The following is a 23,503-nucleotide window of genomic DNA, read 5'->3' on the forward strand; positions in this document are numbered from 1 at the left end:
CTAACTTTGTATGGGGACACTCCGCATGGCTGTTAAACCTGGCTCGCTTTGGTTTAGCTGGCGATGGCTAAGGTTTAAACTCAGGTAAAGTGCCCACCTGCAGAGTTGCGCTGGGTTAGCTAAATCAGTTTAATTGCATGCTGTTAATTCCTTGTGTCTGTGTAGAGCAGGTCTTCTGCTCACAGAGCCCCTTTGATCCAAACTGCCTTCCCAATGCCCCCGAAGAATCGATGAGGTTTATATTCCTTCCCCCTCTGAAAGGCAGGGGCAGCGTATCTGTTGGGGGCTGGTCTATAGAGCCTCCTAGATGGGCCTGAGCCATCAGATTCCCTTCCAGCGCTGATCTTTCCCAACATTTCAGGATGTTTGGATCCAGGGTTTTGATTCGTCCAGTATTCGTCCCTCCCCTTGTGGTAGGTGAAGCCTGAACCCCCGATCGCAACACCTCCAAATTTAAGGCACTTACATTTTGTGGCGTGATCCCATGTCTAGCTGGAACCAGCTTTTCTACTGCGTGTCCGTTGGCTAGTGAGGGTGGTGGTGCTTTGTGCCTACACCCAGCCTTTCTCGTTCAGTGCCTTGGCAATGGAGCAATGCTGAGTCCAAGCGGAGAGGGACTCTTTATAGAAGCTTCCCACCAGCTGATAAAGGCACAGGCACCGAGGCGAGGCGTTCCATAGGGAGCTTCTTCCAGGTGTCATAGGCCAAGCCTGCAGTGCGGTGTGTGTGTGGGGGGGGGGGAGTGAGGGGGTATTGGGAGGTATATGTAGAGCACAGGAGGACTCAGGGTGGGGCATGGAACTCCTACTAACTGGCTTGGCATGTTTTCTTCTCTCCCCCCAGGACTGTCCTCAGTTGCTCCAGGCAGACAAGATCCTGGTGCCGGTGGAAGTGATCAAGCCAATCACCCTGAAAGCCAAGAACCTGCCACAGCCGCAGTCGGGGCAGCGGGGCTATGAGTGTATCCTGACTATCCAGGGCAACGAGCAGCGGGTCCCCGCCCTGAGGTTTAACAGCTCCAGCGTGCAGTGCCAGAACACCTCGGTGAGGGAGTCCCGCGGGCGGGCCCTTTGCAGGGTGTGGGGGGGATGAGGAGAAGGAGCCCCGCAGTATTGGTCTGGTGGGAACCCTGAAGGAAGGTGACAAATTCCTAGTTTCCATCCCTGTTTACTGCAGGGAACAAGCTGCCCTCAGATCAGCCCCACACGTACCACTGCAGATGGGCCCCTCACAGACACCACAGCGCGCTCCTCACCCTCATTCCCAGGAGTGGGAGCCACGCTTCACAGCTCCCGTGGCCTGGCTGGAGATCGCGGGGACGTGAGGGAAGTGCTGGCTAACGCCTGGGAGGAAGCTGCTCAGGCTGTCCTTGCACAACTGCTATTGCACTTTGACCCGGGGCTGAAGCCCCCCCTGCCAGTCCAGCTCTAGGCTCCCCACACAGCCCTGCCAATGCACCTCAGTCCAGTCATTAGGACCGTAGCCTAAGACTTAAGAGACCCGGGTTCAGTTCTCTGTTCTGCCAGAGGCTGCCTGTGTGGCCCAGGGCAAGTCACTTAGGCCCAGATTCCCAAAAGTAGTTAGGCTCCTATCTCCCATTCATTTCAATGGCCCCTGACTCCCTTTGTGAAGCCCACGCTCTCTGCTTCAGTTCTCCCTCTGTAACAGGGGGCTACTAGCACCTCCCTGCTCCCCTGCGGGGTGTGAGGTGGAATCCATTAAAGGTGGTGAGGTGCTTGGAGATCTAGCAATGAAAAGTGCTACATCAAAGCTAGGTTTTATGACTAGATCTGCTGCTTTTAGAGTCCTGGGGCATCATGCACAGCTAATTCCAGTGCGTCAATCCCGTCCTTCTGCTCCCCTTGGCATTGCAGTGCTGGGTGCTGCACGCGACTCTGCCAATGCACTTCAATCCCGATTTGCAGCGCCCCTTGCTGTAGCAATGCTGGGCTGCCGTCCACTGCTCTGTTGGGTCTCTTCAACTCTCATGCAGCCACCCCTGTGGTTCCAGTCCTAACCTACCACGTCTCCCAGCCCCTCCCATTTCACCACAATGCCAAGTTATTTCCCTAGTGTTATAATCCAGAGCACTTCTGCAGTATCTTCTATCCAATGATCTCAAAGAGCTGTATAGACATGAGTTAATTGAGCCTCACAACCCCCTATCAGGGAGGGATCATCATCTCCAGTTTACAAATGGGGAAACTGAGGCACAGACAGTTGACAGGCCTTGCCCAAGGTCACCCAGCAGGTGAATGGCAGTGCCAAGACTTGAACTCAGTCCTAACCCCTAGTCCCCTACTCCACTAGTCATGAGTATCCTGACATGCTCAGTTTGTCCTGAAGGAGAAGCCAAATAGATGAAACATTTATTCAGAAGGGCCATCACTTGGAAGCCAAAGCAGCAGCTGTAAAGGGAGAATATTTCACACTGTAACGGGAAGAATCAAGGTTAACACAGTCAGTACCGCCGTGATGGGGCCAAATGAGAACCCAGATAGACGGGCAGACAAAGAACAGGGAGCGTTAACGGGCCCAGAGCGAGAAGTGGTGTGGAATGGTTAGAATCACAACTTCACCCTGCCAGTGATTAGTGTGTGACTTTGGGCAAGTCACTTTGCCTCTATGTGCTAAATTTCCTCCCTGTGTGACCCAGGATTACTAACTCTGCCCTGCCGCACAGGGTGGATGTGAGGAGCATGGGAGGAAAACCCGTCTTAAGAGCCAAACGTGGTTTCTTACTGAAGCTGGTTTTCCAGCAGTGTGTGAGAGTGTGGAAGGGTCTTTCAAGGCAGGAGGTTGCCAGGCAGGGTGATTTCATGTATAGATTTTGCTATATTATTATTATTATTGTTGTTTGATGATTTATTACTCAAAGGCCTAATTACAGGCATCAGCCACTTCACCCCAGCTCCAGCGCTCAAACTCAGGCAGTATTCTGTTGCATTAAACAGCATGTTGAAGGTTATAGGCCGTTAACCGCATTTTATGATCAGTTACAAATGAGCATTTCCCCATCAAAGCCCCTGTTTGTCCCCCTGCTTCCATTACTGGGGAGCGCTTGAGTTCAGGATTTTGCAGAAATTTGTGGTTTGAAAAATGAAGAGCCCATTAAACACCTTCCATTTCCTTTCATGTGAGTGAAAGCCGGAAGTGAAGAGGAATATTATAGGGATCTGCTAAGGTCTTTATAGCTGGCCATAAAGCTGTAGTGGAGAGAGAAAGCAGCCAGCTAGTCTACGCCGTGAATTCCCAGGGACACTATTAGATGTTTCAGTATCAGTCTGGATATAGATACAGTGAATCCGGTGCTGGATTGGCAGCCCCGGAGATGAAGGTCAGGATTTTCAAATGTGCCCAGTGACTTAGAGTGTCTCCATTTTAGGGGGGCCCAGTTTGAGATACCTTACATGGGCATGGGGAGCAGCAGGGCAAGCTTCCCCCATATGCCCCTCTCAGTGTGTCTACAGCGACCCCTCTCCGGGTGAAAATGACATTCCATCCGCATGGCCCTTTCAGGCCTTGGCTTCCTTGCTGGGACTGCAACGAGAGTCCCTCTGGGCGTCCCTTGTGCTGATGGGTTTCGTTACGTAGCCATCAGTCCCTGGGAACTGAGCTCTTCAGGGCAGGGAGTGGATCTGCCTGCGCCCGTGCCGCCAGATTCTCCATTCCAGCCGAGCTGATCTCAACACAGGAGCAAAGGAGGTGGTTTTAGTCCACACTTGTGCCTCCCAGATTCTGTTGCCTTCTGGGAACCAGCATGGTCCCAGGCATAAGCTAGAGCAGCCCCAGGGATTGAGCTAACCTGCACCCTGCTACAACAGTCCCTCTACAGGCTCTGGCAGCAGTCCAGAACTGCTAGGGTGCGGCATGCTTTAGCCAAACCCCTTATTTCCCCCAGTAAGCCCTGTCCTTACCCAGCCCCACTAGCTCTTCAACACAGAAAAAGAAATGCTAGGCCCAATTTCTGATCTCAGTTATGCTGGTAAATTGGGAGTAACTCCCTTGAAGTCATGGGAGCTGCTTAGGATTTACACTGGAGTAGCTGAATCAGAATCGGGCCCTTACTCTACTGACCTTGTGGAGTTACTCTGGATTTACACTGGAGTAGCTGAATCAGAATTGGGCCCTTACTCTACTGACCTTGTGGAGTTACTCTGGATTTACACTGGGGCAGCTGAGATCAGAATTGGGCCCTTACTCTACTGACCTTGTGGAGTTACTCTGGATTTACACTGGAGTAGCTGAATCAGAATTGGGCCCTTACTCTACTGACCTTGTGGAGTTACTCTGGATTTACACTGGAGTAGCTGAATCAGAATTGGGCCCTTACTCTACTGACCTTGTGGAGTTACTCTGGATTTACACTGGAGTAGCTGAGATCAGAATTGGGCCCTTACTCTACTGACCTTGTGGAGTTACTCTGGATTTACACTGGAGTAGCTGAGATCAGAATCGGGCCCTTACTCTACTGACCTTGTGGAGTTACTCTGGATTTACACTGGAGTAGCTGAATCAGAATTGGGCCCTTACTCTACTGACCTTGTGGAGTTACTCTGGATTTACACTGGAGTAGCTGAGATCAGAATTGGGCCCTTACTCTACTGACCTTGTGGAGTTACTCTGGATTTACACTGGAGTAGCTGAGATCAGAATTGGGCCCTTACTCTACTGGCCTTGTGGAGTTACTCTGGATTTACACTGGGGCAGCTGAGATCAGAATCGGGCCCTCTCGTTTTAAATAGTTACAACTTCAATTAAGAAATGTCCTGAGGCCACTGGGAGGAGATCAGCCTCTCTGAGTGGCTGTCAGTGATGTTGTACGCACCTCCAGCACTGGAAGGCTGAGTCCAGCTCTGCCTTGTTTTCTGGCCTTCGTGGCAATATTTCATTTAATAACTGCAATAAGTCACGCCAGGCAGTGCATTTCAGAGCAATTATTGCTCTTGTCAGGTGGTTTGAGCCTCTCAGCCTGGGCCTCGCGCTCCATCACAGCACCCAAGGCATGCAATTATCACCCAGACAGACCCTGCCTGCCATTACATATTGCACTTCTTATTCTGTGTGCTGCAGCCAGGCTGGCCCAAGAGTGAGGGGATGAAAGCAAGGAGTGTTTAGGAGGAGTGTTGGAAAAAAAAAACGATCAGGAAGAATGGCCGTAACGGTGAGCTCTGTTAGCGCACAGAATAGTCTCCCCTGTGGAAAGCAGTGGGAGCCACGCCGCTTGCAGTCATTTGAAGCTAGACTGGCCAAAGCTCTCAGCAAGCGTCATGCACAGGCAGCTGGCAGGTGGGTGAGAGATGGACTGGGGGACCAGGAAGGTCTTTGCCATCACTAACTCCTGTGATCTATGTACACACGCCCACTCGGTTTGATCTTCCGCCCCTGGCTGGCCCCAGCACTCACAAGCTGCATGTACTGATCCTTGGCAGTTAATTCCCTGCCAGTGCTGCATGCTGGAGACCTCTATGTAGCTCCACACCGAGTGAGGATGAGCTGCCTTCATGGGAAATTATTGCACTTGAGTCTAATGAGCTCAGGAGTGTTTGACTGGGTGGCACAGAGAGAGAGAGAGAGTGGGAGACATTAGAACTGCTCTCTTATGTGTAAATCAAAGATGGGCAGGGGGTTGGGCACTCAGACATATCTTAATTCAGAATTAATAATTATTATTTGTGTATATTAAAGTAGCACCTAGAAGGCCCAGCGAAGATCAGGACCCCCCTGTGCTAGATGCTGGGATCTACATAGACCAGACAGACCAAGGTGGGAGAACAGAAGGGTTACTATCCCTGATTTATGGGTGGGGAACTGAGGCAGAGACAGGCTAAATGACTCGCTCAAGGTCACACAGGTAGTCTGTGGCAGAGCCAGACACAGGTTTCTGGAATCTCAGCCCAGAGCCTTCACCACAAGGACACCCTCCCTCTTTCTTACCACACTCAGGGGACACAAGAGCAAGTACTAAAATCACAGTACAGTGCAGCCTTCCTGGGGATGTTTCCTGCTCCCTGTGGAGGCCAAGCCTTGGATGGAGAGGTGATGAAACACTTTGGCCTCATGGCATTGCCCTGGGTGTGCTGGTCTGAGGCTGGCCACAAATGGGATTTGTCCTGTGATCTTGACCTTTGATCTTTCTCCGTGCAAGCTGGGTGTTTGGTTCCCTAACTGCTCATGCCTGGCTCTGTGGAAATATGCAGTCTCATAGGTCTGCTAGACTGATGTTGGCTTTTTAATTAAGGATACTTGTGGTAATAAAATCCCCACAGAATCTGTCGAGGTTTCATAGCTCCAGGCTCAGTCTAGGTTTACACAGAAATGTGTAAAGCAGTCACGGAAACCAGATGTTAAATCAAGACGGGTGACATATGGACCCTGTTAAAGATCCATTTGTGCCCCGTTCCCCCCCATATACACACCTCCCCACGCTGCAGCTCATGAAAATGTCATAACGCCACTATATAAATCCATGATATGCCCACACCTTGAATACTGCATGGAGTTCTGCTCATCTCATCTCAAAAAAAAGATGTATTAGAACTGGAAAAGACAAAGAAGGGCAACAAAAATAATTAAGGGTATGGAACAGCTTCTCTCTGAGGAGAGATTAAAAAGACTGGGACTGTTCAGCTTAAAAAAGAGAGGGTGGAGGGGGGATAGGATAGAGGTCCTTAAAATCATGACTGGTGTGGAGAAAGTGAACAAGGAAGTGTTATTTACCCCTTCACATAACACCAGAACCAGGAGTCACTCAATGAAATTAATAGGCAGCAGGTTTAAAAGAAACAAAAGGAAGTACCGGTACTTCTTCACTCAACTCACAATCAACCTGCATTGCCAGGGATGTTGTGAAGGCTAAAAGTATAAGTGGGTTCAAAAAAGAATGAGAGAAGTTGATGGAGGACAGGTCCATCAATGGCTATTAGATGAGATGGTCAGGGACGCAACCCCATGCTCTGAGGGTCCCTAAACCTCTGACTGCCAGAAGCTGGGGCTGAATGGCGGGGCTGGATCACTCGATAAATTGCTCTGTTCTGTTCATTCTCTCTGAAGCACCTGGCACTGGCCACTGTTGGAAGATCGGATACTGGGCTAGATGGGCCATTGGTCTGACCCAGTATGGCCGTTCTTATCTTCTGCATTTGGTGAACTACATAACAACTTTGGTTTGTGGCACACTCTTTCCTAGCTGCAAATGCTGGAGCATTTTTTCTGATTGCATTCCAGCGACAGAGGCAGTGGGGGCTAGTGAATGGTGTCTGGGGGTAGGAGGCAGGAACACCAGTCTCTCATCCCATCTCTGCCACTGCTTGTGTGTGTAACCTTGGGCAAGTCTCTTCACTTTGGTTTCCCCATCTAGAAAACGAGAGGGGCTTTGTGGATTAAACAGTTAACGTTTGTAAAGTTCTGCTATGTAGCGAGAGACTTGATTTTACTGTTCTACTCCCAGCCTCTCTCTAGACACAGCAATAATCAGAGAGTTTAACCATCCCTGCATCAAACAGCCATTCTGCGTAGAGTGCCTTGTGGTTCGGTATATATCACAGGGCTGTTCTCTGTCTGTGTATATGTAAATAGCAGATAAAGAGCCAATAGATGGTACTCAAGAATATATAAATATGGAGATATACCCATCTCCTAGAGCTGGAAGGGACCCTGAAAGGTCATCGAGTCCAGCCCCCTGCCTTCACTAGCAGGACCAAGTACTGATTTTTGCCCCAGATCCCCCTAAGTGGCCCCCTCAAGGATTGAACTCACAACCCTGGGTTTAGCAGGTCAATGCTCAAACCACTGAGCTACCCCTCCCTATATATAATTTCTGGCGTTTGTAGGACTGATCAAACTTCTTCTGCTCTGCAAATAGCTTCCTCTGGCAGCCCTTCATCAGCTCGTGAGCATTGAGCTACATTTGTGAAAGGGCGGCCTCTCTTTTGCAGGTGCAATTTGAGCCTCGACAATTTGTGCTTGTTGTTCTGCACCCACATTCGACCTGTGGTTGTGGCTCCGGTTGTTAGAGACCGAAGGGCTGAAATTTGCATCCACGGTTAATTTTTGCCAGCCCACAGTTCCAGATATCGATTTTACAGGGGCAAATTGTCCCTGGCAAATGGAAGGTTAACAGACGCAGGGGGCTGTGAGCAAACTCCAGAGCCTGCCACTGAGAATGCACCGAATATACCAATCCAGTGTCTGGGGTGTCCTAGCTGGAACTGCACCATCAGTCTCATGCAAAATAGGGCTCAAGTGGGACATAAGTGGTGCCCGGGCCTAATGCTGAACCTCTGTGTGCAAAGAAAGAGGTGGTCTCTGAGATAGCCAGAGCCAAACCATTGTCGAAGAGAGGCAGCACTTGGAATGCACCTGGGAATTAACGGGAGGGCAATGCAGCCTCTGGTGCGCGGTTGTAACATGTTCCCTGAGTGCAGCAGAGCCAAGTGGGTAGGCAGTAGCACTGTGCACCTGTTGCACTCTCCAAGTGCCCATGAAGCGGGCATGGCTGTGATAGTGTCTGGAGGCGAGAGAGGCCTGGGAAATGGCTGGGAACACTGAATGTGCTAACTCTGATTTTGTCAGGCACTTACCTGCAGCTAATACGACCCCTTTGTATTGGCCCACCAGATTGCTTCCAACCAACTTCTGGGCCTACAAGGGGCCTTCTTCAGGCGTTCTCTATTTAGCAGAGGACAGTCCCTTTGGGGTCAGTTCTGCTCCGTGTGTGCAGCAGCAGGCATGAATGTCAATGGGAGTCACCGGTGCATAGCCAGGGAAGGATAGACCCTGTGTAATACCCTGGGGAAAGCTGCACTAAGCAGTATACAGACACAAACCCTGATGCTCTGAGTTTTCCAGACCACAGGAACCTTGCCTCTCTCCACCACAGATCCCAGAGACTGAGAGGCCCTTCTCTCCACCCGCCAACATATTCAATGCATGTTCTTAGGGCCAATGGACAGACTCCCAGTGACTCCAGTGAGCTTTGGACTGGGGCCTCAATGAGGTTGTGACTCCGAGTCAAACCAGGAAAACAGGACCAAGAGTGTAGTGGTTTTTGTTTTGCTCTGTGAATTGCTTTGTCCCAAAAGGTATCTACCCCCTTGAGAACAGACTTCAAACCCAGAACAGTGACAGTAAGATGAGCAACCTTGGGCTCAGATCCTCCGCGGGTGCAGACTGGCAGAGTCGAAGGAGTGTTGCCGAGAGAGATCTGTGAATCCCATTGTTTATTCCCTCTGAGCAGATTCCAGTTGCAGAGCAGCTCTGCTGAGTTAACAAGTTAAAAATGTCATCCCCACCGCAGCTTCCAGTGCCGCAAACAGCCCAAGATCTAAAAAGCCAGCTGGGTTCTTGCTGCTAGCACTGACATCCTCAGTGGATGGAAGGCTCCAGGCGAGGCAGGATGGGATCAGCTGGTTGTTCCCTACTGTGCTGGCTCTGCAGTGCTAACTCCCAGAACGCACAGGGAGATGATCCGTTGAGGCAGAAGGTGCATACTGTTAGTCACTCCTGTGACTGTACCCGTGTTTAAAAGTGCCCCCTGGTGCTATACGGCCCAGGAACGCTTCTGATCATTCATAGTGACTGGCCCTGACCGAGGTGTGCGTTTCACACTGGAACTGCGGCAGCTGACGAAGCTCCAGCTGGCATCTCATTGACGTGAGGGAGCAGCAGAGGACAGTTCTGCCTCCCTAGAACCATCCTGCGCAATGAACAATACGCTTTCAGCCATCGCGGCTTGAGGAATAAGCCTCCCCTCCCTCCGACTGGCTTTCATTCCTCTGGTGCGAGTCCTTTTCTGTCATCAGGCAATTGTCTGCAAAGGCAGCCTTAGACAGAGCAGCAGGCTCAGGGTGTAGTCAGAACAAATTGACACATTTCACTGTCTCGTAAAGATGAAGGCTCCTTTTGGAAGCTGGCTGGGCATCTCCCCGTGCAGCAATGTGGGCAGAAAGCATTGATTCAAGCAGAGGGGGGGTATGCAGACTAAAGACCTGCCATGAGAAGGAGCCAGTTCACCTGGGGAGATGATACATTCATTGGCTTTCCCTGTGATCTTTTCTGATAGGAATCCCATCGTGCCATCTCCCACGGCTTTCCTGGCTTTAACTCATTCCTACAATGGTGCGAAGAGGCAGGGAAGTATTTTTATCACCATCTCACAGGTGGGGAAATTTGAGGCCCAGAGAACCAAAGTGACTTGCCCAAGATCCCACAGCAAGTCAGCAGCAGAGCCAGGATGTGAAGAACCCAGGTTTCTCGGCTCTCACCTGTGTGCTTTAACCACTAGGCTGTTTTAGCACTTAGGGGCTTCCTCTGCCATTTAATCCATGGGTTCAGTTAGCGATGATGGGGACTTTGAAAGGTTTGGGAAAGTGCTCCAGAGTTCAGACCCTTATCAAAATCTCCTGGGTCCCTCAAAGTGGGCTGACGGAGAGAAGCATGGTGTGTGCTGCCGTGCAGCTTCTCTTTGCCTGGCCAGTGTGGTCTAGTGGTTAGAGCGCAGACCTAGGCACCAGGACTCTTGAGTTCTCTTCGCAGCTCGTACTTACTCACTGTGTGACCCTGGGCAAATCACGTGACTGCTCCGTGCCTCAGTTTCCCCTGTAAAATGGGGACGTTAGCAGCTACCTATCCAACAGGGTGTTGCCAGCTTTAATTAACTAGTGTTTGTAAAGTGCTTTGAGATCTGCAGATGCTACAGAAGTGCAGAGAATCCATTCCTCAGTGTCCCTGTCCAGCAGTCCTGTCTCTCAGGCTGGTCTGGCCTTGCTGTGGTGAAAGGGTGCACTGTGGAAAATCAATGTTTGGACGAGAGGCTGTTTTGCATTATCCCACCGTTTATTCCCAGTGACACGGAGAAGTGTCATAAAAATGCTAATACGGAGCAGATTGGCGGGTGCAGCTATACCGTACAGGGCATTGCTATCCTGGGAGCGCGCTTTACCTCCATGGTAACCACACAGCTCTTACCCATAAATACTTTGCAACTAAATCGTAATCACAGGTTCCTGCAGATTACAGGCTAATTGCGTTTAGCTTGCTCAGAAAGAAATTACCATGTAACTAGCACTAACTCTGCTATAATGGGCAGAAATCATCATACCTTTTACCCTGCAATTACATGACGGTTCATAGTCCTGAGTAAACCCACCTGCAAAAGGTTCAGAGCCTTGGCTTCCGCACAGCCATTTGGTCCGGAAATCAGGCTGGGAATCTCATGCGAGGGGGTGATCTTGTGGGGTCTCCACACCTTTCCTCTGCTTTAGAGTGGGCCAGAAATATCCCGGGCCAAATCCTGGGGCCTTACTCACTTTGTGTTCAGTCTGTACCTAGACAACCTCCCATTGACGTCAAGTGGGAGTTTGGCCCAAGCAAAACCGGAATAAGCGCCCCAGGATCTGTCACCGCTCTTCGTGGGTTGTCAGCAGTTCTGCTTCCTGTCTCGCAGGAAGTGCAAGAAGCAGCATAAAATAACGGGTTTAGGGGAGAAAGGAGCAAATGTGACTCAAACTTCAGGAAAGGTTCCCAACTGAGTTTGGTTTGAAGGTTCAGATCAGCTCTTAATCCCTTTTCTCATCCCTGAAAGTAGCTTGCCCTCCTCTTCAGAGTAGGCTCTGGTACCATCATACTAATGCAACAGAGTACTATCATACTAATGGAAGCTGCTGCTCCACCCAGTTTGACCATCAGGTTCTGCTTCACAGGCCTCCCACAAAAGCATCAGGCTAGTTCTTAACAGTGCGAGCAACAAAGTAGTGCAGTATGGACCCAAGGGGGGTGGCCAAGGGACCAGCACCACAGAGATTCAAGAACAGCCACAAGTAATCAATGGGAGTTAGGCACCTAGATATGTGAGGATCTGGGCTATGTGCCCTGGGCTGTAATCTTAGTTCTCAGCAGCTAATTAGAAGTGGGTCCATGTGACGGGATCTCTAGAGTCATCAGCGCCCTGACACGCCTCTGCCTGGAAAAACCTACTCAGGCCTGGGTACCACAAAATTTAGCCCTTCAGGGCCTAGAAGGACTAGGAAGGGACAATAACCAATCAGGAGCCAGCAGGCCAGTTAAGAAGCCTTGCCTGCTTTTTCCCAGGGGAGTGCTGGGCAGAGCTGGGTCAGGAGCGGAGCGTCTTACTCCTATCCCAGAGCCCTGCGACCAAGCCGTTACTTTGGGTTTGCTTACAAGTTTCAAGGCACCCCCAGCCAAAGTTTGAGTTTAACTTTAATTAACAAGTAAAGAATGGACACCATGCTCTCTGCACGCATTGCCTTGCTCCAGGTGGGCTGCTGCAGTCTGGTGATGGGAGAGGAGCCCGTGGGGAAGCAGATGGTGCCATGCACTGTGGCCTTGGTGACTCGGTCACTAGTGGTTTTCCTTCTGAATAAACAGGGCAGCAATCATGCAGGCATGTGGACCAGGGGCATTGAGGTGTGGTCTTTTAAATGAGATAGGAAACCCATATTCTCACCACTTGTGTCCATTAAAAATCCTATGAGCCTTGTCTCAAGAGTAGGGATGTTAGCCTTTGTGGCCTAGCAGAATTCCAGGCCTAGTAACTGTAGTCTGCTTAAAATCCCCCTTCCAGTATCCACTCAGTACAGCATTCTTCACATCCTACCTGATCTGCTGTGTAGTGTTACTCTGCACTGTTAAACAGCTGCCACCTTCCACCCCAGAGGTAGCTGCATTTTGCACCCAGCTTGTAAAACATTTTCTGTCTCTCTGAGGTGGAAGATGCCATGCAAACGTAAGATGCCAGTGATGTGGCACAGCGGGCAGTTCTGTAAAATACAGTAAAACAAGTGCTTGGTTGTTGGGCTGGTCTTTCTGATCTGCCTATAATTGTCTGAATCTATTCTAATGATTGTGATGGTGCAAGGGAAGAAGTCCTCTCTAGCTGATATACGGTTAATTTCTGTGGGATTATGCCGATTTCAGCACCAAGCCCCATGCAGATGCACCTCAGAGATACACCCAACGCGGCAGAGATGCACGCAATGCCTCAGAGATACACCCAAAGCCATAGAGATATACTCAACATCTCAAAGATATACCCAACGCCTCAGAGATACACCCAATGCCACAGAGATACATCCAATAACTGGACGGGACACTCCAAAAATATATGAAACAACAAGAAAGCACACCCAATCTCTTGAAGGTACACGTCAGAGATGCACTCAACAGCAAATACACCCAACAGCTACAAGGTACACCTCAGAGATAAACCCAACACCTAGAAAGCACACCTCAGAGATACATGCAAAATCAGGAAGCCACACCTAAGAGATGCACCTAACTCCTAGGGTGTTCCCTTAACTGCTAGCACCTCAGGGCCATCAGACATTGAGAGAGAGAGAAGTTCCCTGCACTGAGAATGGCTGGTCACCATCCCTCTGAGAGCTCAGCAGTGGGAGTCCCTACAGTCAGTGACGTGTGGAGAGGGTGCCATTTCCCATGTCTGGGGCTCATGGTGCGGGCTGCCCCCCGCGCTGGGCCTGATGTTTTGTTTTTCTCTCCTGTTTTTAGTATTCATATGAAGGGATGGAGATTAACAGCCTGCCGGTGGAGCTGACAGTCGTGTGGAATGGGAATTTCAACATTGACAACCCAGCGCAGAACAAAGGTAAAGAATTATTTCAACTTGTCCTTGGAAGCGGTAACCTTAGCAACAGACCACATCACTCCACACACTTAACAAAGCAGCCACCGTTTATCTGCGCAATCTACCTCATGGTTGTTCTGTGCACTCCGCAAATTACTAATTTCTGTGCTCTGTTTTTTCTCCGAGCACCTGAGAAGTGGGACTCCCCTCCCCCCTCTCCCTCTAACGCTCTTCACCACCTTCTCTGTTTCCTCTTCCCCGCTCCCTGTCTCCTCTTGTGTCCCTCCCTACCCCTCCCCACCTCCTCCCCCCTTCCTTCTCTCCCCTTCACCTCCCTTTCAATAAGGCTCTTCAAGTTAATGCACCCACAGCTCGTCTCTGGTCTCGGTTCAGATGCGATGTGGTAATGAACAGGGAGGGAGGGGGCAGCGTGCCAGTGAGGAAAGGTTGAATGAAGTGAAGTGATAATGGAAAAGGACTGAGGCCCACTCCTGGCCAGAGAGCCTGGCTCCAGTTAATTGCAGCAGATGGCCAGGGGCTGATCTGACTCTCGCTGGGGAGCTATCACCCATTCAGCCACATCCCAGAGACAAGCATATTAGTCCAGAGTTTCACTGCAGCTAGATTTTCCACTTCTTCCCCAGCCTCTCCTTCCCTCCTGCCCCTTGCCCTCAGTTACCCAGTGGCCCTGGGCTCCCTCTCTTCTCAGATCCTCTCTCGCCTTCCATCGCTTCCCTTAGAGGTTTTCCTTTCCCCCTCCCTTCCCCTTTCCTGTCCCCCTGCTTCTCTCCTCACTCGCTTCTCCTCTGTCCTACTTCCTTCCTCCTCAGCTCTGGATCTTCCCACTTTACTTTCCCTACGGCATCTAGAGGCCCTCCCTCTGGCTGGGGGTTTTTTGGATGTGGTTCTCTCCAGAACCTGCCATGCTGCACTGTGGGAGTGGGGATTGGAGCGCGACAGGAGGGCAACACGTCTTCCTCCCCATAGGATGCGCCCCTGTTTCCTCTTCTTCTCCCTGCACCCTCCTCCATGGTCTCTGCCCCTCCGCTGGATCCCCTGTGCAGCTGTTTTCCTGCCTGCACTTTGTCAGGGACTCGGCAGCTGATAATCAGTTAGTGACAGGTGACAAGTTCTTCTAAGCTGCTGATCGGCTTGTTCAGACAATGTGCCAGGGCCCTCCTCTCCACTGGCAGCTTGGTGGCCGAGCACATTAGCACTGCTCTCATCAGGCTCCAAGCAGGCAGAGCAGCCTCTTCCCATGCAGCCGCAGGGCTGCCTGGCTTGCTCTGCGGGAGTCAGGTTCAATGCACAAGGGAGGAAATAGCAAAGGGTCTGGGTGCTCCGTTAATCATTGAGAGTCCCTGGTGAGTGACGACCTCTGTACATCCCTAGGACAGGGGCAGGGCAAGCTTTCCCCAGCCTGCTCCCGTCTCTGTACCTCAGTCCTTCCTCTCTAGGGATGAGAAGGGAATCCATTGTCCACTCCGTCCAGGGCCTCTCTGATGAGGCTGCTAGGAGGGAAGGCCATCTGTGATGTCCATAGCTGTCCACTATCCCTTGGACTGTGACCTCTAGCCTAGTGGCCCCAGAGCAGTTATCACATAGTCACCATTGTTGGTCACCACCGACCTAGACTGGGTTTGAATCCTCAGGCTAGAGGCAAAAGGCCCCGAAGCCTGTTACTGATCCCCTAAGCCACCCTGTCCCTTCTCTTGAATTGCTGTCTTTTGAAAGTCAGTGGCATGGAGTGTAATGGGCGTGAATGGCTATTGACTGTGTGGAGGGAATCAAAGGGGTTTTCCGTTGGTGGCACATGAATGGCCGAGTTAACAGTATAATTTTCACAGTGGGAAAAACCCAGCCCTTCTAATCAGCTGTTCTAATAGCACTTCCCCTGCCACAGCATGCTGTGAGCCTGAGACCCTGCTGCAGTCTGCAGAGAGCAGAAGGGCTTGCCACAGACTGTTCCATATGGAGACTACAAGCTCTGAGTGGCAAGGACCTGCCTATGCCGTGCTCAGCATGTGCTAGGTGCTGTACAAATAATACCACCGTGCGAGGACGCTCTCTGCTCAGCATCACTGGATGATCTGGTTTCCACGAGACTCGACTCAGCACATTTAGCATAGCCTATGGACTCACTGGGTGAAGTCTAACAGACAGACAGACTGACTGTGACTCCGAGAATGAGAGCAGATCTCACCCCAGAGGGGCCCACTACAAACTCCATTAGGCCAGTGCACTTGGTAATGCAATGTGGTTGTTAAACACTGGCCTTTCCTCTCTGGAGATGGAAGTCCAGAATTTTGGCCGAAGTCACCAATGACCATGGGGTTTGATTGGCCCAGCCAAGTCCCACTGCCTAGATTATGCTGAGATCTGAGGCCCGTCACCAAACCACCCTACTACTCCATTCCATGGGCAGTCTCTGCTGAGAATGGACCCAGGTCTGGGGTTAGTGAGGGATTCTTGCAGATCAAGTTGGAGATGCCTTTTGGGATTGACACGAAACCATTTTTTAATTTTTTCCCCCCGAATTGCCAGTGAACCAAAAAATCAGTTCTTTGTGTAGCTTTAGTTATCAAGGCTAGTTAGTTGCAATATGGAAAATGCTTTCACATCCTCATAATAGCATATTATTATACCAAAAATCAAAGATGAGTTTAATCGGCATTTGTATTAGAGGGAGACCAAAGTTAGTCCCTCAACTCCCACATTTCCTGAGGTGGTGGAAGAAGGGGAAATGCTCATTTTCAATTCTGGATTCAAACCAATGCCCAGAAATTCTGCATCTGTTGTTATTAATTATCATTCTTTATTATTTATTTGTACTATGATAGCACCTGGAGGCCCCAACGAAGTTCCCCATTGCCTGAGGCACTGTGAATGCACATAGAGACAGGCCCTGCCCCCAAAGGGGCACAATACAAATAGACAAGATAGATAAAAAGTGGGCTAGAAGCTGGATTATTATCCCCATTTTACAGATGGAGAATCGAGGCTGAGACAGACTAAGTGACTTGCCAAAGGTCCACGGGGAGTCTGTGGCAGAGGTGGAAACTGAGCCCTTATCTCCTGATTCCCCAGCCAGTGCCTTGACCACTAGAGCATTCTTCCTCCTGGCTCTGATGCAACTAAAATGTTGTGAGATTCCTGCTCTTTGCCCATCCTAGGACTGTAGCAACTGGGCTTCCATTCTTTATTCCCCTTGGGAGACTCTCCCACCATCTAATATGTTATTGGATATAGAATAACTTCTATTTGGCCTATGTTTCCCTATGTTCATTTCCCATCCATTGCTCCTAGTTACGCCTCTCAGCCCTCCTTCCAGACGCCCCCTCCCTCCATGGTGCGTACCCCCCTCAGGATCTCTCTCCTTCGCTGTCCCCACAGTGCACCTGTACAAGTGTGGGGCCATGCGGGACAGCTGCGGCCTGTGCCTGAAGGCCGACCCAGACTTCGAGTGCGGCTGGTGCGAGGGACAGAACCAGTGCACGCTGAAGCACCACTGCCCCATCCAGGAGAACCAGTGGCTGGAACTGTCCGGGACCAAGGGCAAATGCACCAATCCCCGGATCACCGACGTAAGTTGTTCTCCGCACTCTCGTTCGTGTCAGGTCACCAGCTTCAAGAGCCCATCTCTCTTGTGCTGGTTGATTTCTCTGCTTTGTCTCTGGCTCAGCGTTGGAACTGCGCCAGGGCTAAGCTCTGTCAGTTCAAGCAGAGCCCCCGCTGCCTCTCGCGATGGGAGGTCAGACTCAACATGTCTCATGGAGGAGCCCCTGGTGCCTTCCATGACAGCAGCCCAGCTGGGATGACACAGCCCCCCCCCGCCCACCCCCCACCTGGAGCTGGCTGCTGAATCCCAGCCCTGATCCCAGGCATCCTGCCAACTCCACAGTCTCCGGAGCATTTTGTGGGTGTGAAGTGAAGTGAGAGTGCAGGCTGCCACTAATGCTTCTTGACACCAGCAGCATAGACAGAGCCACTGCCTCGATTATGCTGAGATCTGAGGCCCACCTGGTGGAAACTGGCAGGACTCCATTGACTTCAACAGAATGACATCCATTTACACCACCTGATTGTTTATGAGTGGGAAGCCCCCTCAGAGGCACCATGGCCCTGGGGAACACGGGCCTTCCAGCATTCAAGCCTTCACGTGAGCGGGATAATTACAGAATTGTGTAGTTTAAGGCCAGATGGATGGGATCTCCATCGTTGGAGATTTTTAAGAGCAGGTTAGACAATCTAGATAATACTTAGTCCTGCCGTGAGTGCAGGGGACTGGACTAGAAGACCTCTCGAGGTCCCTCCCAGCCCTACGATTCTATGCTTCTATGACCACCAGCTTATCCTGCCTGACCTCCTGTATGCCACAGGCCACCGCCACCACCCAGCACCCGCCCACAAACCCCAACAACTGAAATGAGACTGAAGTGTCACGGCCCACAGGAGACTAGACTGTTCTCTGCCATAGGCAGAGCATAGGAAGGACCCGCAATGGCAGGGAAATGTTTAAGGGAGATATACCCAGATAATCCTGGGAAGTGACCTGCACTCACATGCTGCAGGGGAAGGGGAAAAACCCCCAAGCTCATTGCCAATCCGCTCTGCGGGAAAATTCCCTCCCGATCCCACATGTGGTGATCCTGAGCATGTGATCAAGAACCAGCCCAGCCAAGCAAGAGAGCATGCTCGGTGCCACCTCAGAGCCCTGGTCCACCCCATGCAAAGTCCCGTCTCCAGCTGCCACCATCCCTGATGTTTCAGAGGAAGCAAATGGAAAAAAACCTCTCCCAGAGTACACAGGTCTGGCCAAAACAAGAGAACTCGGAGGTGTGTCAGTCATTGGCAAAGGGAGAACAAGGCTGCTGTCAGGAGGAATGCCTCCGCAGTGAAACAGGGGGAACCCCCAATGGGGTGCTTTCCTGTGAGGTTTCCTATCATCTGCGTTGTTCAAGGAGAAAGAGGTGAAGGGAGAAAGAAAGTGAGAGGGGCAGTAGGAGAGATGGGAGGAGAGAGAAGACAACTAGAGAGGGCAATGCAGGGGTAGACAAAGTGGGGAACTAGAGAGGAAAATGAGGCCTCCGGTCTCGTGTGGTTTTGGTTGTTACCTCTTGGGAGGTGCTCAGATACTGTGGTGATGAGTGCCATCATAGTCACCAGGTAGTTAAGACAGATCTCAACACTAATGATGGGGACCATATAATTCCCTAGGTAGATAGAGAGATTCCTCTCCTTCCTGCTGGTGCTAGGGATGTAAGATCTGGAGTAACTCGTCCAGAAGTGCATATGGAGGGTTATGACTAGAGAGATGGAGAGGTCTGAGTGGGAAAGAGACAGATTAGAAACAGCACCTTTGGGAGTCAGGACCTGATGAAATAACACGACTGCCCCACTGAGAATCCAGTGCATAGGCGCCAACTCCCTGGGTGCTGTGGGGCTCAAGCACCCACAGAAAAAAAAAAGTGGGTGCTCAGCACCCACCCGTCACAGCTGTTCCCCGGGGCCCCGCTGATCAGCTGTTTGGTGGCTGGCGGAGAGCGATGGACGGGCAGGGGGCCTCGGGGGAGGGGGAAGAACAGGGGTGGGAGAGGCAGAGCGAGGGCAGGGCATCGGCAGAAGGGGCAGAACAGGGGCGGGAGAAGCAGAGCGAGGGTGGGGCCTCAGGGGAAAGAGCAGAGGAGGGGCGGGGCCTCGGGCAGAGCGAGGGTGGAGCACCCACCAGGAAAAATAAAAGCGCCTGTGACCCAGTGGCATGCTTGGTGCTCAGTGCCTGCCCAGCTGTTTACAGCAATCCAGTGTTAAAAATAAACCCTGGTGTGGTGCTGCTGTGTCTTCCATCCCAGACATGGCTGGGTGGCGGTAGAAGGTGAACTGATCCTTGAATATACAGTCCCATATCATCTTCTAGGTGGCACAAAACACAAGAAGGGGGAGTTCCCAGATGTCTACCAAACTTTCCACTGCGGAAGGGCTTGGCTCACCTTCCCTAGGTAACTGACCCCCTAAATCTGCAGCTATTGGGAGATCCGTGGAGACCAGTCCATCGAGGAGAAGACCCTGCCCCTCCCCCAGACTAGTCACTGTCTCCATCTTCCAAAAGACACTTACATGAACATTCTTCTTGGGGTTCAGGATGCGGGAATGGGGTGCGGGCAGCAGTTTCTGCAGGGTCAAGGGAGGACAAAGGACAGCCCCTGGAGGACAAAGGTCCTATGTCTGGGTCAAAGTGGGACAAAGTAGGCATCTGGCCTGTTGGGATGAAACAGGACTGGGGTGAGCCAGTCCTCACCATGGCTAATGCGTTATTTGCAAATAAAAAACGGTAGGGTTTGCCCTCGGGTTTCTTTTCTCAGGGTCCAGGGATCTCAGCTGGTGATAAGCAAATCTCCCAGTGCTCTGCCAGCTCTGTTCAGAATCCAGAGGTACAGACTCTGTAGCCAAAATCTGTCTGAATGTGTGGTCTAGGGCTGGAAGTCTCTCGAGAACAAAGCCTGATCCTGATCCTTTATACATAGTTCCACTGGGGTCCTAACTTCCGTGAGCAGAGCTTCTCTCTGTGTTCAGCACATCCTCGTCCATCCCAAACAAACTGCCCAGCCTTCTCCAAAGCACCCCTGGGATTCTGTCTGGGTGTTTGCATTTCCGGGTACCTTGGTCCTGGCACTCACAGCTCCTATTGTCTTCAGCCAGCTCCGAACACCAGGCCAATGCATCTCAAGGGAGAGGGATAGCTCAGTGATTTGAGCATTGGCCTGCTAAACCCGGGGTTCTGAGCTCAATCCTTGAGGGGGGGGCCACTTAGGGATCTGGGGCAAAAATCAGTACTTGGTCCTGCTAGTGAAGGCAGGGGGCTGGACTTGATGACCTTTTGGGGTTCCTTCCAGCTCTATTAGATAGGTATAAGCTGGGCACCCAGCATTAGTGGCTACTTCTGAAAACTTTCACCCGGAACACTTGAAACTTAAAGTGCGGGGAAAGTTGAAAACTATTTCCAAAGTTATTTTTTCCAAATCCCGCCAAGGGTTCAGAACTTTCTCCTAGATCCAGAGATTTTAAGGCTGTACGGGACTATTATGATCCTTTACTCTGACTTATTGCATAACCTAGATCAGAGAACTCTACCCCCCAGTCCCTCCATCAAGCCCATATCTTGCAGTTGACAATTCTGAGAATCCACCCCTGTTTTTGCACCAGGCTTCCTCCCTGCGCCTGTTGTGCTTGTGCAACAGGCGGCAAAGCATCCATGCGCCATCCTTCAGATGCAGCAGGGAGGCGCGTTGCTGTCTCCGATGGCATTTCCTCCAGGCCACGACGGCCCCACAGCTCCTCCAGATCATCGCTCGATTCGCTCATGAAATATTCTGATTGTCTGGCATGCTCATAAGTAGCTCTTGGAAAGTCTTTTTCTGAGCCATTAGCATGGAAGTAATCTCAAGTGGCTGGATATATATTGCAGCTAATGGTATGTCTGGAGCAGTTGGTGAGAGCATTCTCGTTCTGGCGGGGAGCCAAGAAAATATGCACGAGGAGTAGAGCGGATGAAAATTAAAAACACACGCACACAACAACACAAAAGCTCCCCGGTTATTTACTGGCTCCTGCATTTATATTGCCAGTCAATGAAATTAGAGGACTATAAAATTGCTCTTTAAGAATGACAAGTCAGAGCTGTAGCATTAGGCTGTCGTTAGCAGCAGGTGTAAATTGTGACACGGGGTCTCCTGGCAGGATGTATTTATGGCGGCGCCCAGGCTTCTTGGCAGTTTTCAGTCACCCTCCCTCTGCTCCCCAGACTGAAACAGACAGTCCTTGTCCCATTTGTTTGAACCTAGGATGGAAACGTGCGGCCAGTTCTTCGCTCTTTTCTTTGAACCTAGACTCAAGCAATAACACGCTCTCCTCTGCATGTGACTGGGGGGTCTGTGGGTTAGAACTCTGCCCCGCAGGAGCTGAGTGAATACTTGGGCAGCCTGATCCAAAGCCCACTGAAGTCATGGGGAATCTTTCTATCAATTTCAGTGGGTTTTGGATCAGGCCTTTTGTTGGGGTAGCCTCTGAGACCTTAACCACTCTGGAGTATGTTGAGGTGGCTTCTCAGATCTTCTCCACTCAGTTGTCTCCGAGACCTTATCCACTCAGTTCCCAAGAGCTCAGCTCAACTCGGAACTTGTCACTGAGGTTTCTTTATTGCCATACAATCACACTACACTTGAGTTGATCAGGCTCAAGCGTAGGGGCGGGGTACAGGGCATGCCACACATCCAAAGTTACACAGCAGCCCCCTTCCTTTATATACCTCTACACATCACATTTACATTCACTCTACATTGCATCCCGTGTTTTGGGATTGGCTTGGTTACTTTGCAGGAACTAATCCATACACAGCGTGCTCTGTCCATGCGCTATCCATGTTCGACTTTACTCTTTACTTCATCTTTACACCCCTGACTTCTCTTGCCCGTTGTTAGCTTGCTCTTAGTAATTGGTTCCCGGGGTGTCTCCCCTCTTCTCTTAGCTTGCTCAGGCATTCTGTCTTTTAGCTTACGTTTAGCACAAATACTCCATTTTCAGCTTGCTGATCTGGTAGCCTCCTTAATCCCGTCTTCTAAGAAATGAGGCCTCCCCCATGTTTAATTACTCATGACAAGCCAGGCCTACATCTTTAAGTGGCCAAAGTTACACAAGTGTGAATGGGCTTTTCTAAAGTGCTGTGTTGGCCTCACCTTGCTTTCACTGAAGTCAGCTGGTAAAACTCCCACTGACATCATTGGGAGCAGAGTTAGATCCACGCCGAGTGTTTTTGAAAATCCTACCGTTTGATCCCAGAGGGGCCCAACGTGGCAAAGTTTGCACCCAGATCCAAGCTCCCCAAGCTTCTGGGATGTTGGGATCTGAGCTTTTGTTTCCGGCCCATCTCTAGTGTTAATGAGCACAGGAGTGATGTGAGGGATGAGCCCTGGAAGTGCGACTGAGACCCCGATCTGAGCCAGGCCAGTCAGACTCAGCACCAAGTGCCTTGATGTCGGGAAGGAGTGCTCCTCCTACCAGACCGGAGTCCCGGCACCGATCACTATTCCCAATGCCTAGAAAAAGGCATAAGAAAGGGCCGGCCAAAAGGGGGCGATCCCCGGCACTGAAGACAGCCAGGCATGGGGATCAGAGTAGGGTGTGATCTAAGCCAAAGCGCTTCTCGGCCTTGATACCACAGAAGTTGACACCATTAAGTTCGGTCCCAGAAGAGCCTTCTCTATTTGCAGCAGCGTGCAGCACCAATGCTGCCAGGGACCTTCTCTCGCTGTCAGTACTGGTATCACCGGCAGAAAGGAGTCGGTGTTATCAGTACCAGTGCAGAGGAGTGAACCTTCTGGGTCCTTTCAACATTCGGTACCACACCCTTTGGTACTGTCAAAAGGGAAACCAGCTATGCTTGCCACGGAGCGGACCTCTCCACTATGGCATCGATCTCCGGCACCGGTGGGAATGGCACTCCCATGGTCACTGGACAGAGACTCGTCCTCATCCGAGTGGGAGACCAGGTCCTAGTCCTCCCATCCTAGGAGCTGCTCTCACTACTCCTCCAGGCATTTCCACCCTTCCATGGACCTGGGCATAGGAATAACATTGAGTGGTTGGTCAGGAGGTCACTGGGGACCTACCCTGGTCCAGTGGCCATTTTGGAACCCATGGGGGTTTCCCCCAGTTTCCAGGGCATATTCCAGGTACTCCTATTCAGTGGCCTTGGAAAGACGGGCACCACTGTCCCATCAGGCAGCACCCAGTCCGGACTCCGGTACCAACCCTGGTACTGAACGATTCAGGATATTTGTAAAGCAGCAACCTGGTCATCAGTGCACGTGTTCTCCTCCCATTACGCCATCCCTCAGCATTCCAGAG

The 23,503-nt window shown here is 51.1% G+C and overlaps 1 protein-coding gene across 8 annotated transcripts in view; it reads left to right on the forward strand.

The window, feature by feature from the left end:
* Positions 1 to 23,503, forward strand: part of PLXNA4 (plexin A4) — a 612,559-nt gene that overhangs the window by 479,325 nt on the left and 109,731 nt on the right. For all 8 annotated transcript variants that reach the window (XM_065423502.1, XM_065423501.1, XM_065423503.1 and 5 more), the window contains 3 exons: positions 844 to 1,044; positions 13,528 to 13,624; positions 16,997 to 17,187. In XM_065423502.1, the coding sequence (XP_065279574.1) occupies positions 844 to 1,044; positions 13,528 to 13,624; positions 16,997 to 17,187 (489 nt within the window). The remainder of the gene's footprint in view (positions 1 to 843; positions 1,045 to 13,527; positions 13,625 to 16,996; positions 17,188 to 23,503) is intronic.

Source organism: Emys orbicularis, chromosome 1 (genome assembly GCF_028017835.1).
Source record: "Emys orbicularis isolate rEmyOrb1 chromosome 1, rEmyOrb1.hap1, whole genome shotgun sequence".
Lineage (NCBI taxonomy): Eukaryota > Metazoa > Chordata > Testudines > Emydidae > Emys > Emys orbicularis.